The sequence below is a fragment of the Dermacentor andersoni genome, chromosome 2 (assembly GCF_023375885.2).
Source record: "Dermacentor andersoni chromosome 2, qqDerAnde1_hic_scaffold, whole genome shotgun sequence".
Taxonomy (NCBI): domain Eukaryota; kingdom Metazoa; phylum Arthropoda; class Arachnida; order Ixodida; family Ixodidae; genus Dermacentor; species Dermacentor andersoni.
The window spans coordinates 13,486,218-13,501,093 of record NC_092815.1 but is presented as its reverse complement, the minus strand read 5'-3'; the positions used below and the strand labels follow the sequence as shown (position 1 = coordinate 13,501,093).

General features: G+C 44.2%; 1 protein-coding gene across 5 annotated transcripts in view; it reads left to right on the top strand.

The window, feature by feature from the left end:
* LOC126542960 (uncharacterized) overlaps positions 1–14,876 on the top strand; it is a 94,871-nt gene that overhangs the window by 27,752 nt on the left and 52,243 nt on the right. For all 5 annotated transcript variants that reach the window (XM_050190089.3, XM_072286345.1, XM_050190087.3 and 2 more), the window contains one exon: positions 9,501–9,623. In XM_050190089.3, coding sequence (XP_050046046.1) covers positions 9,501–9,623 — 123 coding nt within the window. The remainder of the gene's footprint in view (positions 1–9,500; positions 9,624–14,876) is intronic.

Genomic DNA, 14,876 nt, shown 5'->3' with positions numbered 1-14,876 from the left:
AAAGACACGGGCTGAAAAAAAACTTCTCACTTTTCAGCAGCCTAGAGCAGCAGCGAGAAGTTAAGGAGCGCGGTTGCTATGGCAGCAATGACATTTGGGGTACCAGTCCCAGTGCCCCTTTGCAAAAAAGAGCAGGTGACTTCCTCCACACTTTCTCCAACACGTCCGTGCTGGCCGGGCCTCTTCTATGTTTTCCTTCCTCCATGCCATTACCTTGTCTGCATGTGTCAGAAGGTTCACTGAATTGTTTACTTTTCATTTGGCCCAATCACTTGCAATACCATCCCTTCTTTTTTATTTAAAAAATATTTTTGAAATTCATTGGGCAAGTTCTTGAGACAAGATAGAAATAGCAAGCATCAAACACAAACGGCATAAGCGGAGGTATAGCAAGGTTAAGGTCAATTGAATAGATTATGGCGAGAACCAGGAGACAAGCACAGTTGGCAACAATTTATTGAAGAGGGGACAAATTGAGCTAAATAGAATAAAATTGAGGCAGTTTGTGATAACTTAGGGTGCAAAGTGCACAATGCAGACGCTACAATGTTAAGGGGGGACGTGGCAATGAAAAAATTTTTTATTTATGGGAATAAATTGACGAAATTTAGCATGCAGGTGTGCTCTGTTATGCTGACATCATAACTGAAATCAGTTTTGAGCTATCTATTATAGTTCTTGAGTTAGAACCCTTGACATCCTCTAATGGTCATCCCCCAAATTAATTAATTAATTATACCTAAGTTTGTCAAGATTTTCATACCAGCATGTTCAAGAAAGCCCATTATGTGCAATAAAGCTATTGGTTTATTTTTTAAATGCTGAAATAAGCACAAAAACTTTTTTGAACTTATCTGTGCATGTTGTCTTACTAACGACCTTTGCAAAAAACTCATTATAAATTTTTTTATGAGGTGCAGATGAAAATGGACAGCTTTATTGCACTCATCAATGTTTCACGATCAAAGTGCAAAAGACAGAATGATTCTGTCTTCATTCATTGTGAAATTGCACTGGGATTACTGAAAGCAACTGCACAAAAAGCGAAAGCTGAGAAAACAGGGCTCAAAGTTTTATTTGCTGGAAACATCAAAATATTTACTTTGAGCAGCTAAAACCCGCCTGGAATGTAGTCCTTTGGCAGTGAGGACACATTTTCTTTACATCTTGAGGTAATTTTTCGCTTCTTTACAGTAGTTTCATGTGCCTTCGTTGCCTTTTTGATACGTCGTGCATCCTTTTCAGCAGCCCGTCGCAGTGAACACGATCCTGGACTGTATCCCAGTTGCGACGTAATTGTTTGCAGTGCTCTTTCACAGCCAGCATTGAAACGGCAAACTGCATCTGCCACAGCACTTTCAACACTCAGGAGTGAAGCAAACCGATGCTTCTGCGAGTAGTTTTCGGCTTCTGTTCCGCGCCTTTCGTCGTTTTCCGTACGCGTGGGCCATTCGGAACTTGCCTCCTTTGGGGCTCATCACGGAACACGCGCGTTAGGGTACTTTGGCTGCTACGATGTTCAAGCACAATGAACGGAACGCGCAAGGCGCTGCAGTGCCAATGCGCGCGAGTGTGTTTCACGGGCAATTCAAATGTACAACAGCCAATAGGAGCGCTCCGTGTTCCCCACGTGACTACTGCGCCCAATCACGATGCCGCCTTTACCTCTCTTTCGTTCGCGTTTGCTGGTATTATTTTCCGGTGGAGAAATACGGCGCTGCGGCTATCTTGAGCTACGATCTCTCCTCTTTACGATGATACCAAGATGGCGGCGCTGCGTCATCAGATAGCCGAGCTATCCGCGGTGCGACGGCGCCTTCCGAGGCCCGATTTTTTAGCAATTTTTGATAACGGCGCTCTACGAGAGTGCTGTTTTCTCAATTTCTACCGCGTATTTTGTTATAATATTTCACCACAAGGTAAAAGAAGGTCCGAGGATCGCGAAAAAAAATAAATAGGAAAATCGAAAATTTTGACAATTTTTACCATTTCGACCACTTCAATTGCCACGTCCCCCCTTAACATGTTAACGGAGCCATTTCCCACAGTGCACAATGTGTATCCACCACTCAAGGTCAACAAAGGAGTACCTCTGCGTTGGGAAATGCAAATTTTCATCCCCGGTGGACAGTAAAAATAATCGCTTGAGCTCTCCAACTGCGCAATTACGCAGTTTGTGCATGATATTACGAAGATATGATGTAAACGTGCACACTGTTTCACCACGCGTAGGCTGCAACATTCATGACTGATGCTTACGTTTGCTCCATGTGGCAGCGCCATCATTGTACCACATGCACTCTCTAATGTCAAGTTTTTTTTTTTTGACACCAGGGCTCCATTTTCCCCTAGCGGTAATATTCTGCTTCACGTGGGTGTGCGTTTCTCCCAATCCCCTGCAAGATCTGGTTTGAGCATTACAGTCGAACCCACTTATAACGATACCAGTTCTAACAATGAGAAGCTGCTGCACCGTCGACTTTTCTGTTTTCTAGGGTGAAATAACCTGGTCACTGCGATGCCCTGATGCCGCATTATCGGTTATAGCTATGAAGTCTGGCTGCTGGGTGTCCGAGCCGAAAGGTAGTGAAATGCGAAATCCTTGAAAAGCAAAAAAGAAAGAGAACGAGAAATTCCAGCCGCTCCACGATGGGCCGCTGCTCCAACAGCTGCCGCGCGCTCATTTTCCAGCCATCTTCGCGCGGCTCTCTCCCGTTGCCCTTCCACACCTCTGCACACGAATGGGCTGCGAAACACAAATGGACTGTGCCGCAAGCAGAGTGCTCGCATGTTGCTCGCTGGCTCCTCATTCAGTGCAATTCTGCAAACAGCTTAATTGCTCGTGTTCGTTTTGTTGGTTGTGTCGGAGTCGTTCCTGGCCACACGGTTTCTCAACTTCGCTTGACTCGCTGCCGAAACGGAAGATGGCTGATCCGCCTACTGATCATCGGCAATGCACAATGTTTGCCAGTGAAAAGAAAGCGCATGGCTATAGATTTGGAAATGCTTCTAACCGATGAGAAGATTGTCGCGAAATGCTTTCATTGGATAGCGACGGCGGCGACGGCAGCGATGAAGCAGTAGGGCAGGCTGCCTCAACGATGTCTTCACAGGAGGCCCGGCATGATTCAGTCCCTCCAGGGCTTCATTATCGCGAGGAACCTTCCCCTGCACTACGTGGAGCACTTGGATGCCTTGAAGAAGGATGTCAGCTTTGCGTAAAGCATGCATGGCTGGCGGACATAGGCTTTTCTCATGCAAGCAAGTGAGGTGTACGTGGTGAGATGCTTGTGGTGTTCTCTCCTCAGCGTTTCTTCTGGATTTCTCAACCTGACAGGCTGCCACAGCAGCTTTCTCAAAATTTTTAAACGTCCCCTTTTGGGGCCACCAATGCGGTGCTCAATAGTGCTTGCATATCGCTTGCCACCCGTGACACCTCTCTGCAGTTGTTAAAGCAGCGCCATTCTTCAATGCTGACAGCCGCGGCTTGTTACACGCGATCGGAGCGCCCAGGAAGCAGTTAAACAAGTGAACATAATCGGCAGCCGGGCGCAGGAAGGTGATGAGGAGGGGCACTGGCCTCCCTGCCTATATAGTTTTCTCATATCAGCTCTGCCATCCCCTTATTTAAATTTTTTCATGCAACCCAGTTATAACAATTATCGGTTATAACAGTGGAATTTTCGTGGCACTTATAAGTGGGTTCGACTGTACATGGAAGGTGTTGTTTGCTATGGCTGCAGCTTTGCCAGTGCCAAAAAGTAGCTCTGCACATTCTGTGTCAATAACTCATTGCAGCGATGCAAACACAAATGGGCTGACATTGCCTGTTAAAATGTACCGCTTCTCAAAGAAATTGTACAAGAAAGCAGACAAAGCAGGCGACGCTTAAACTCTACTATTGTTTTCCGTAGCCATGGCCATGCGGGAACATGAGAACAGTACTTGCATTCCAAAGTGGCAGTGCCATACCTGCCAACGTTTCCGAATTTTTCGTAAAATGTGTGAATTTGGATCCGACTTGCAATTTTACGAATATAGACTCAATTAGTTTTATTTGCAAAATAAAATAAAATTCCTAATAAAACCACGTCGTTGCTGGTGGATGGGGACGCCATTTACATAGGGAGCGCGTATAGAGACAGGGATGTGCGCCGTAACCTTGATAGTTTGCAGAGTAAGCACAACCTTTCTCACTCTGACGTTGCTCGTGCACGTCGTCAGGTGGTCCAATGTGGACACTGGTTGTCGTTACTCTCAATGTAGTGATTGCTACACTACGTAAGTGGCACCCGCAGAGACTACGGCGATTTTGGGCCGATGCGGCAGGTACAGTTTTTGTATAGGAGGCTGTAGCCTGTAGTCATGTCTGTCGCCTTCGCTAGGCCTTTTTTCACAGGTATGCCCTATTGTGTTGGCCTTGCTCTCTTTATTTTTGTGTGCGACCAGCTGCTGCATCTAAAGGCCCTCCATCCACACACCACCGCAGCTTTTGCTAAGTAGTGCCAACCTTTGATGTGAGCTGCTGTTCCCTTATTTGTCACTCATACCAGTTCCGATTCCACAATTTCTGCTTCTAGGGTTTCCGTTTCCTGTTCCGCTTCCGGGATTTCTGGTTCCTAAATTTTCGTTTGTTGCACTCACACCTCCATGCCGCAGTGACGTCACTACTGGCTTAAACCAGAAGTTGTTGCTACGTAAGTGCCGCTTGACGCTGGAAGCTGAGGGGATGAGCGAGGGAGGAGCATGAAGGGGGTGGGTAGGTTGGTGGTACTTAACCTGGCCGGCGAAAACATGTAAGGAAGGGCTCGAGCTGCGTCTGGCCCAGTGTCTCCAGCACTCTGGTGTTTCATAGACGTAGCGGCTGCAAAATGTGATGGCGTACTCGAAGCCTCGTCGGTACTTCCAAGTGTTTTCGAAGCAATTCTCGACAGAATTCCCGTACTTGGTGCCGTAGAAGAAAGGGGACACGTTCGTCTTTTGCATCACATGTTCTTGTGATGTGAACATTATCATGGTGGCAAGGCTGACATCAATGTCCACATCGCTTCAAAAAAGCAGCAGGGATATGTGCGAGCTGCAGACAACCAGACAAGCCTGGCAAGTTTTGTATGAAGTGACAGACTTTGGTGTGATTCGCTCCGAATGCCTCGCCACAGCATATTTAGTTGAACACAAGCGAAAAAGCTGAAACTTGAGACTCGATAATTTGAAACCAGCCACGTGTCCTATGAGGAGAGCCTGTTTTAGTGATCATCATGAGAGCTGAGCAGGGTGTGCTGTCTTTTCTTGTGAAGTATAATGCCGCTCATTTTGAGAAGATTAACTGCCTTCTTCAGGAACAGGCTATTCGGATTTATGTAGTAAGGGACCTCATGAACCAGCTTCTTGAGGCCCTCCTTACTAGATTTGTATGCAGAGATGCTCTCAAGGGAACAGACTGAGTTGCCTATGGCACTACAGAGAACCAAAAAGATGATATAGACATAGTCACTGGCAGTACAACCTGCTCTGTTGTAATGCTGAGTGCTATTGACAGTTCTTCTCTGCTGCAAGTCTCAAAAGTGCTGCAGAAGTAGTGGCTCAGTGGAGTTTTCCTCATCAGTCTCCAACAAGGCTGTTAATTTGCAAATGTGGTTGTGAAAGCACAAATAAAAATAGATCTTGAAACTTTAAAAAAAAAAGGTGTGCTGTCGAAACATTGAGCACTATTGAGAGACAGCAATTCATTTCTCCTGTATGTCTCTACTTCACAATGGCATGTGATTATATTCGTCACAAGTTTCCAATAGAAGACCTCAAGCTCAAGATGGCTGAAGTTGTTCAAGTGCAGTCCTTCTTCATTCAGCAGTGTACCTCATTTTATTGATTTGTTCCCTGCAATTCTGCCCTGACAAAGCGATGAATTAGAAAGAGTTAGGGACACACTAAAAGTTGAGTTTTCCACCTTACAAGTGTACAAACTTCTGTCAGACATTGAAAGAGCCTAGGTGCAACATGCAATGGGCACAAGTCTGAAACACTCGAGGTGGTGACGAAACGCTCGGGTTCCACAGAGTTTCAGTGGTTATCGTGGAGATCCTGCCAATTTCCCAGAGTAAGGCTACTTTCACACTTGGTCTTGGAGCAGGCAGAAGCGGAAGAACTTTACAAAATCCACTGCTAGGCGGTGAAATGGGCGGAAAACCAGGCGGCGAGCCCGATCGGTCTTGGACCAATTTTTTTCGCCACGGTGAAGCGAAAAAGCAGTTCCGCTGTAAACAACCGGTCGTGAAATTTAACGTTTTCTCTTGTTCATTGTCCATTTTTAGGAAGAACAACTAGCTAAAAGTATAAGAACTGTCTTCTTCCTCATCCATGGCACACAAAGGTAAAAACTGCACGCACAGTTGCATGAAATTACAGCTTTCGCCTGCATGTATCCGAAAAGCTGACGTTCAGTTTCGTCTCAGTACGATCGGCGAAGCTGAATGTCTGCTTTTCAAACGCATACAAGATAGTAGCCCAGAGTGGAACTTGCTTTGAAAAAAAAGCTTCATGGAGAAGTTTTCGAAACAAGCAAAGCTGGCAACAGCAAAATCGCTGCAATAATAGTAACTCAATGGAGTTTTTTCTCTTCAGTCTCCAACAAGACTGTTAAATTGCACATATGATTGTGAAAGCGCAAATAAATATACATCTTGAAACTTGAGTGCTGGCTAGCTAGCTGGCTAGTGTGGATAACGCTGCAAATGCGCTGGAATGCTCTGCACTTTCACTCGTGACCATCGAGCTTAACAGCACGAGCTACTGCTCGCAGCACAGGCAGAGCTTTTGTAGGAGTGTATATTTGCAGCATTATGGTAACGAGTGGTGCAGCATATAGAAGGTATCTGTAGTGAACAGCATAGATAGGTAGCTGTTTGTCAACAAAATTAGTGCCAAAGGAAGGAAAACTGGGTTGACGGCAGCTGAGAATTAGGTGGTGCAGAAGTCTTGGGCACGGGCCTTATTAGCTGATTATATATGTGGGATGTTACAGGGAAGCCTGGTGTAGCTGGGATGTCATACACAGTAGTCGAACATTAGTATTGAATGAGCCATTATGCAATTCTAGCTTCGTAACCCATTGCTTGTATCACTTTGCACTTTTACTTCCCTTGACTGCTATTTCTCAAAAGCAAATGGATCATTGGATTATGGTGCAGTTTCATTTGCTAGGCACTTTTGACAGACGTGCAGGACACTGTTAAGAGTTCACTCAAGTGAAGGAAAGGACGTTTCAAATTACAGTACGCTCTTTCATTCAGCCTATGATAATCGAACACCCGTTGTGTGGTGTCTTAGTGACAATGTTCTGCTTTTTAGCATAGGCTTGCAAAATTGATTCCTGGCCTTAGTGGACTAATTTCAGTCGGAATATGAAGAAGTAATGTATCTGCTTTAAAGAGACACTAAAAGAGAAAAAGGAATTTCAGCAATATTAGTAAGTTACCTGTCTACAAATGAAAAAACGCCACTCTTACCTAAAGCTCCATACCATACACGTTTCTGCCAGCCAACCTACCCTCCTCCTCTGCACTCCTCCTCTGCACTCTTCTCTCACTCATTCCCACAGCCTCCAGCATCAAAGTGATTTGCTTCGTCCCAGCTTCTGGTTCCGAGCAGATGTCACTGCCATCTGCTACTGCTGCGTAGTGGTACGATGGTGCAACAAGCGAAAACTTGGGAACCAGAAATCCTGGAAACAGAACTACCGGGAACGAAAACCTTGGGGGTGGAAATTGCAGAAGCGGAACTGGTGTGAGTGACAAATCGGGGAAAGCAGCGCACATCAAAAGTTAACACTATTTAGCAAAAGCAGCAGTGGCAGGTGAATGGGGGGACTTTACTTTAGCAATGAGAAGAGGCTTGGAAACCCAAAAAACGTTCAAAAGACGTAACCGTACCAGCTTGCCATGATGTCATGGATTGTCACAACGTCTGCTTGGGCCTATACCTGTAAAGATGGATTGCATTTTATTATAAGAGCGAATGACTGAGTTCATGAAGGTTCAAGAACTGCCACAACGGCGAAAATATTAAAAAAAGTATACCTTTAAATCGGCGTCGTCACAGACGTAGGCTTGGGCTTCAGCGTGAAATTTCAAATGACTTTTACCTTAATTTTCTCTTCTAATCACCAACCTATTTCCACGAAATTTATGAAAACAGTGTTGTATCAGTTGAAACTCAATTTAATGAAGTGATGACCATGCTTGAATTATTTCGTTAACTTGGAAAGTTTGTAAAATCTAGAAAAAGTTTCGGTCCTTCGAAATCTAAACTTGTAACGTAGCGACATGCAAAAGTTACTGCGGCATCATATTTGCCATTAATCCAGTCATCTGTTGCATAAACCATGAAATAAAGAAAGCAACCACCATCGCCCCTACCGAGGAGGTGTTGAGTCCTCAGTTCCATGCATGGGCGTAGCGTGCAGCCTTGTCAAAATAAAGCTAAGGCCGTGACTAGAGCGCCTAGATGTTTTATTGCGTCAGCTTTAGAGCGCACGCTCGAAGAAAAACCTGTCTGTGCCAAAATTAGAAAGAAATCGCTGCTTTTTTACTCATTTATTTCAGGAAAGACTTTTTAAATCGAGTTCGTCCAAGTTAGTTTCGTTAATTCGGGTTGATGACAATATAGAACCCTATGGGTACCTGCCAGGGAATGGAAATATACTATGGGTACTTGCCTCAAGGTGGTAATACTGTAGCTATTATGACTCACAGGAAAATTTGTGCTGTTTTTTTTTCCATTTGTGGTGCACAGCACAGATAATGGCTGAATTCCACTTCGTGGATTCCCTTACAATAGAGGGACAAAAGGAATTAATGTGGTGCTGTTGCTTCTTGGGTATTGGTGATCGACGTGCCTGGAAGCTAATAATACTATTGCTGTGGTAAACTTCAGGCACTGCAAATGAAAAAGTTGCAATCAACTGAAATGTTGTGCATTAGTAGATGATCGAGGTGCAGAAATTTATAGCAGCCATTTTGTATTAGTTTTATAGGTTTGCAATATAGCACTTACATCAGCTAATTTCATGTTTATATTTGTGAAGCGTTGCATGTATGGAGTTCACAAGCTTGGCATGTTGTTACTTCACCAATCTTTCTGATGTAGGTGTTCTACGTAAAATTTATTGATTGGATAACAATGCCGGTATTTTTTTTTTTTAAGTTTGTGAGAAAGTAATATTCACCTGTTTAATTCTTGTTTCAGTGCACTTGAAATTCTTATATTCTTGAATGTGAAATTGAGAATGTTATGAAAACCTTGGCATGATATTTGTTTGTACGGAATACTAATATGGAATGGACCTTATGCTGCTATAAGTTATAAAAATGCAAGATACTTGTACGCCTGAGCCATTTGCTTAAGTCAAGGGCGTAAGTGTTCCAGCCGAGCAGTCCCCGCATCCCCCTTTTTCATGTGGCAAGTAAGTGAAACTGTGTGGCCTGGCGACTGCTTATTTGCAGTGCCTGAAGAAGGGCGACACAGTGATTGGCCAAGTGAGCGGCAAGCAGGAGAATGGCCTCTTTGTCACCTTGGTCTGCATGGATGGGGGTCTGCGCCGTGAGATTCACGACCTTGCCATTAAGGTGAGTTTTCTTCACTTGGGAACTCCTTAGGGGTCCTCTTGCTTGCTCTGGTGTACTGTCCACATGAAGGTGCATTTTCTTTCTCTAGAAGCAGCTGGAATGAACCTGACCACATATTTAAAAGACACTTGATAGTTGATTGGACATGTTGAAATGGAAGAGCACTAATGGCAGCGTGCCTCCATCTTGGCTGACATGGCTTTTCAATGCGGCTATTCCCGAGTGAAACATTTTTAACCAGCTACTCTCAGTGTCTACCTAAATGCACTGGTGTGAAGGAGCATTTGTCAAGCAACACCTCCTCCTCATTGAAATTGCTGAGGAGTGTTACGGCAGTGTGGTGTGTTTAGTGGATGCGCAATGCTATGCTTCACTTGGCAAACCTGAGGAAGAGCTTCGAGCTGAAGCCCATGTGGGAATACAAGGCAGAGTTGAAGAGCCACGCAAGGAGACTAGGTGTTGTGTTGACTCGCAACCGCTTTATTCATGCACGCCTAATGCATAATACACGCATGAAAATTGTGAGATGAATCAAACAAAACTGGCATACTACAGCCAACAGACGGATATTCACTGTAAGCACTATGGCTGCCTCTCAGAATTCGATGCGTGCTGTAGTGTAAAAAGAATGGTAACCCATTTACGTCAGTAATCGTTAAAGCCTACCCAATAACAAAAACAGAACGCCACTGTTTACTACTCGATAGGTTTGCTAAGAAACAAATCGCACCCATCTATACTGAACCCCTGACCATGTTCCTTTTGCATGCTCATTTATAGCCCTACGTTGACTGCAGTGTGCCCATTTTATTCCATATACATTTGGGGGTACTCTTTTGTATGTATGTAATATGTTTGTCCATCACAAGAATGAAGCAGTTGTAGGCCGACGGAACTTAGTCAGGCTGGTAGATTCATTAACTGCAGTTCAACAGAAAGAAAACAAACAAATGTGCTCTGTGTTCATTTCATTTGCCTGTTATCTTGTTGCCTTGTAGTCTACATCTTTAGTGCATCTATGTCTTTAGAATTACCCTTCTTTAAGATATACTAGAAACCCCCACAGTCTACAAGTATGATTTTTTCACTCTCAAGTGAAACCACATGTGAGTTCAAAACCAGGTACATGCTGCCTTTCCTGTAGATTGTCCTTATTGGAGTTAAATAGTATCGTTATCAGTGTTCTGTCACAGTACTAGCTTTTCACACTTAATTTTCCGTTGCATTCACGAGAATTTTGACACCTACGACAGCAGCCTTCGTGGTTTCTTTTTTTCTTTTTATTTTTTTCGTAAGGCACTCATGACTATAAGATGCACCTAATTCACATTGTCAGAAAAAGAGGAACATGACTTCCTCACTGTGCACTCGACTCTCAAAATCCTTTTCTGCTTATGCCACTTGTGCACGAAAAAGTCTTCAAAAACTGCAAAGGTATGTAGTGTGTTTCAATTTTTCTCATTTCGAAAAACAAGTGGCAAGCACTTTCTACTAGCAGGATTATTTTTCTTTTGAACCCATCGTTATGGTAGACACTGCATGTTAGCAGCACAGCCATTATTCTGTTTCCTCTATATGCTTGCATCAGTCTTGCGTGCCCTATATTGAATTTGCCAAGCTGTTTTGAATGCAAAGGAGAAGCTCTCAGCGCATGTGGTGCCTATTGATCTCATTGCAAATAACACAAGCAGAAAACAAACAGTCCAGCCATGCACAAAGTGACATTGAGCTTCCATTTTGTAATGCACAAGTGCATCCTAGTGACCTTCTTCTGGGTGGGCAAGGAGCATGTGTTCAATATAATAAATGCTGAGTGGTGCTTCCTAAAAACTGTACAGCTTCTTGGGAAGAGATGTCCGGAAGTGTTATGGCCTTAGGTATATCTAATGGGCACATGCATGGTATTTGATGCAAGAAGTAAAAACTTCCTGTAGTAATTAAATTGGGGTTGTGCTGCTAGTAGCTTCATGCAGATACTGCTGATAATTTTCCACTCACTTAGCTGTTTGAAATTTGGTAATTTTTCTGAAGTGCATTCCGTACGAATTATTTAAACTGGAATGTGCAAAGCCAGGATGACTTAGACTTCTGGTTGCTTGTTGGCTGTCTGTGATATAGGAGAGCAGTTTCATGCAAAATAATATGGAAATGTGCAGCAGTTAAAAAAATATGTTTATCTGATACAGCAAGCCTTCATTGGATGCAACCAATTGAAGTGCCACGCTGAACTTTTATGTACTGTAGCATCTGAGAAAACTATTTCTTAGCTCAGTGAAGCACTTGCAAATTATGCTTGAATTCCACATTTGAGTAAGCAAACAGCACAAAGACCAACAAGAACATAAACGAGACAAAGGCGGGTGCTAATCCTTGTCTGATTTACACCCTTGTCATACTATGCACTGTTTCTTATGAAGCTGAATCACGAGCTAGCTCAATCGGCCAGCCTACTAAGTGATATTTGCATTTCTCAGGCAATGTTTGCAACCAAAACATCTTGGTCATTTGAAGTGCAATATTGCTGAATTTTGTCCTTCCTGGTAGCTCCTATGGGCACTATGCTTAAGCTTCCTTACCATGGGAGATAAAACGGTGGTGTGATGTCATTTCTGTTAGTCGTTGCCAGGTAAAGTACATTCCTAATCAGCGGTTTCCTTCAGTGCTCTAAATTTGTTCAGATAATGTCAAGCGCCATACACTCAAAAGCTCTCCTTAGAGTGATACTCGAGAGGAAGAATATGCAAAATCGCTGTCTTCTGTGCCAATTAATGTAATGTAGTTGGAGAAAATCGGTACAGGAAAGGCACTAGTGACTACACAACGGGCTAAAGCGACTTGCGGTACGGAATTTGATATGCATTTAATTAAATCGTCAAATAAACAATTGTTGTGTCAAGCAGAAACAGTGACCAGGAAACATATACAAAAGTACATGCATAAAATGGATGATTGAAAGACATCCTGGCATTAAATTAACTTGGTCTGGTTGTCATTGGTCGTATGCTGTTGCATGCACTGCTAGATGCCTCCCCCCCCTCCCAAAGAACATTGTAAACTTATGAGAGTAATAAAACGCGGAAGTAAGATTAAGATAAATGTGTGAACGAAACCATAAAGCTGTTTGCGCGCATTCAGAGGAATCGATTTGGTCGCTTTGTTCTTGTTCTGTGCATTCTGTTTTAGCCCGATGTGTGTGTTCACTGGCAGGTAGTGACCAATAAGTACAGTCGAACCCGTTTATAACGAACTCGATAGTTCCACGAAATGTGGTCGTTATATCAGTAGTTTGTTATACAGTTAAACCTCGATATAACGAACTTCAATATAACGAAATGCCCGGTATAACAATTCAACTTTTCATAACCTCTTGTCAATAGAACACCATGTACAGTTGAACCTCGACATAACGAAGTCCAATTTGCAGCCGAATATTTCGTTAAATCGCGAGTTTCATTAAGTCGAGGTTCGCATGTTTCAGCAGTCCAACTAAAGATGCAGGTTCTTCGAACACTCCTGGCTTATGGCACCTTGTAGATAGCAAAATTACAAAGATAACCAATAAACCCCGGAACTAATAACACAACCAAGAGCGTGATGCCCGATAGCCAGCGGGTACGAACGAATTTTTCTCCATTACGCGTACGGTGAAGAGCAGGTATGCAGCAAGCGCCGTGCCTAGTGCTCATAGCTGCCACTAGATGTGGCCATCAGTGCCATCATGATTTGGCATCACTAAAAAAAAAAAAAAACCTTTCGCGAAGACGTGGCAACCCGTGGTGCAAAGAAAAAAAAATTATGCAAATACCAGAGCTATCAACTTGAATATTCTTTCGAAGAAAATTGGAAGTAGTATTAACTTGGTGGATCCATGAGGCCACCACTTACCATTAGAACGCTTAACGCTCGCAGCCATCGGATGATACCGCGCTCAGTAAAGCAATGACGACGTTGACTCATGAACGCTGGAATATTTTAACTTCCCGCAGAGCAATTCTATGCAACTCGGGTGGAAGCGAAGAACTCCGTCAGTTTCATTTGCCGCTTTTTAATAAGCGTCGGGGTTATAAGGCGCTCGTAGGTTGGCAGGGCTGCTAAGGCTTGCTCTTGTGAGTGCGCGCCCGCATACGCGCGTAAGAGATCCAGCGCATCCATGACTTCGGTGTAGCTTCGGTGTAGCTTCGGTGTAGCTTCGGTGTAGCTTCGGTGTAGCTTCGGTGTAGCTTCGGTGTAGCTTCGGTGTAGCTTCGGTGTAGCTTCGGTGTAGCTTCGGTGTAGCTTCGGTGTAGCTTCGGTGTAGCTTCTGTGTAGCTATGCTGCTTGCCGCCTGAAGTTCTTAGTCCGAGTCGTCGTCCTGCATTTCTGTATCTGACGCTCTGGATTATTGCGTCATTGTCCAGCTCTTCAGTTGTCGCAGCGCAAGCATCGCTGAAGACAAAGTCCTCGAGTGTCACGTCGCTTGGAGCACCTCCCTGTTAGCAGAGCAGCTGCCACGAGTCAACGACATCTGTTGTGTACGCCATACTTTCGGAAACATATACAAATAAAATATTGAAAAAACCCTTCCAAAAAGCGAACAAACGCGCGGGATAGCGAAAAGATACGGGTAGGTCCATAGAGCAAACATAAAATTGTAACTGCGTTGTAGCTCCCGTTGGTCTCTCTATTTTGACGGGGCCATGTTTTGGTTTCGATTGTAAGTCGACCCCCCCAACTTCAGACTTTTAAGCTTAAAAAAAAGTGGTCGACTTACAATCACAGCGCAAGCATCGCTGAAGACAAAGTCCTTCAGTGTCACGTCGCTTGGAGCACCTCCCTGATAGCAGAGCAGCTGCCACGAGTCAACGACATCTGTTGTGTACGCCATACTTTCGTTACCGCCATTGTACTCACAGTGGAGCAGGGCCTTACAATTAAGGCGAAGGTCCGGGCTTGTTTCATGACCATGTCGCACTTCACTGGCAGGGACCGATCGCGCATTTCAGCAACGTACGCCGCAAGCTTAGCCTACAGCTCCGGAAAGCGTCCAGACTTCGATACGTGAGAAATTTCTCACTTGCCGTCACAGGTGAAAATTTCGCTTCGCTGCAGTCGCCACTCTCGCACCACCCGTTTGTGATTTGTTTCTTCGGCGTAAAGGATGGCAGCGCTCTTGAACACTGCTGTGAACGAGTGCCGAACGATTAGTGGGCCTGGAGCACTCATGACGACTGGAGAAGCATAGAAGTAGCATGTAGCCGGCAGTCAAGTGGAACG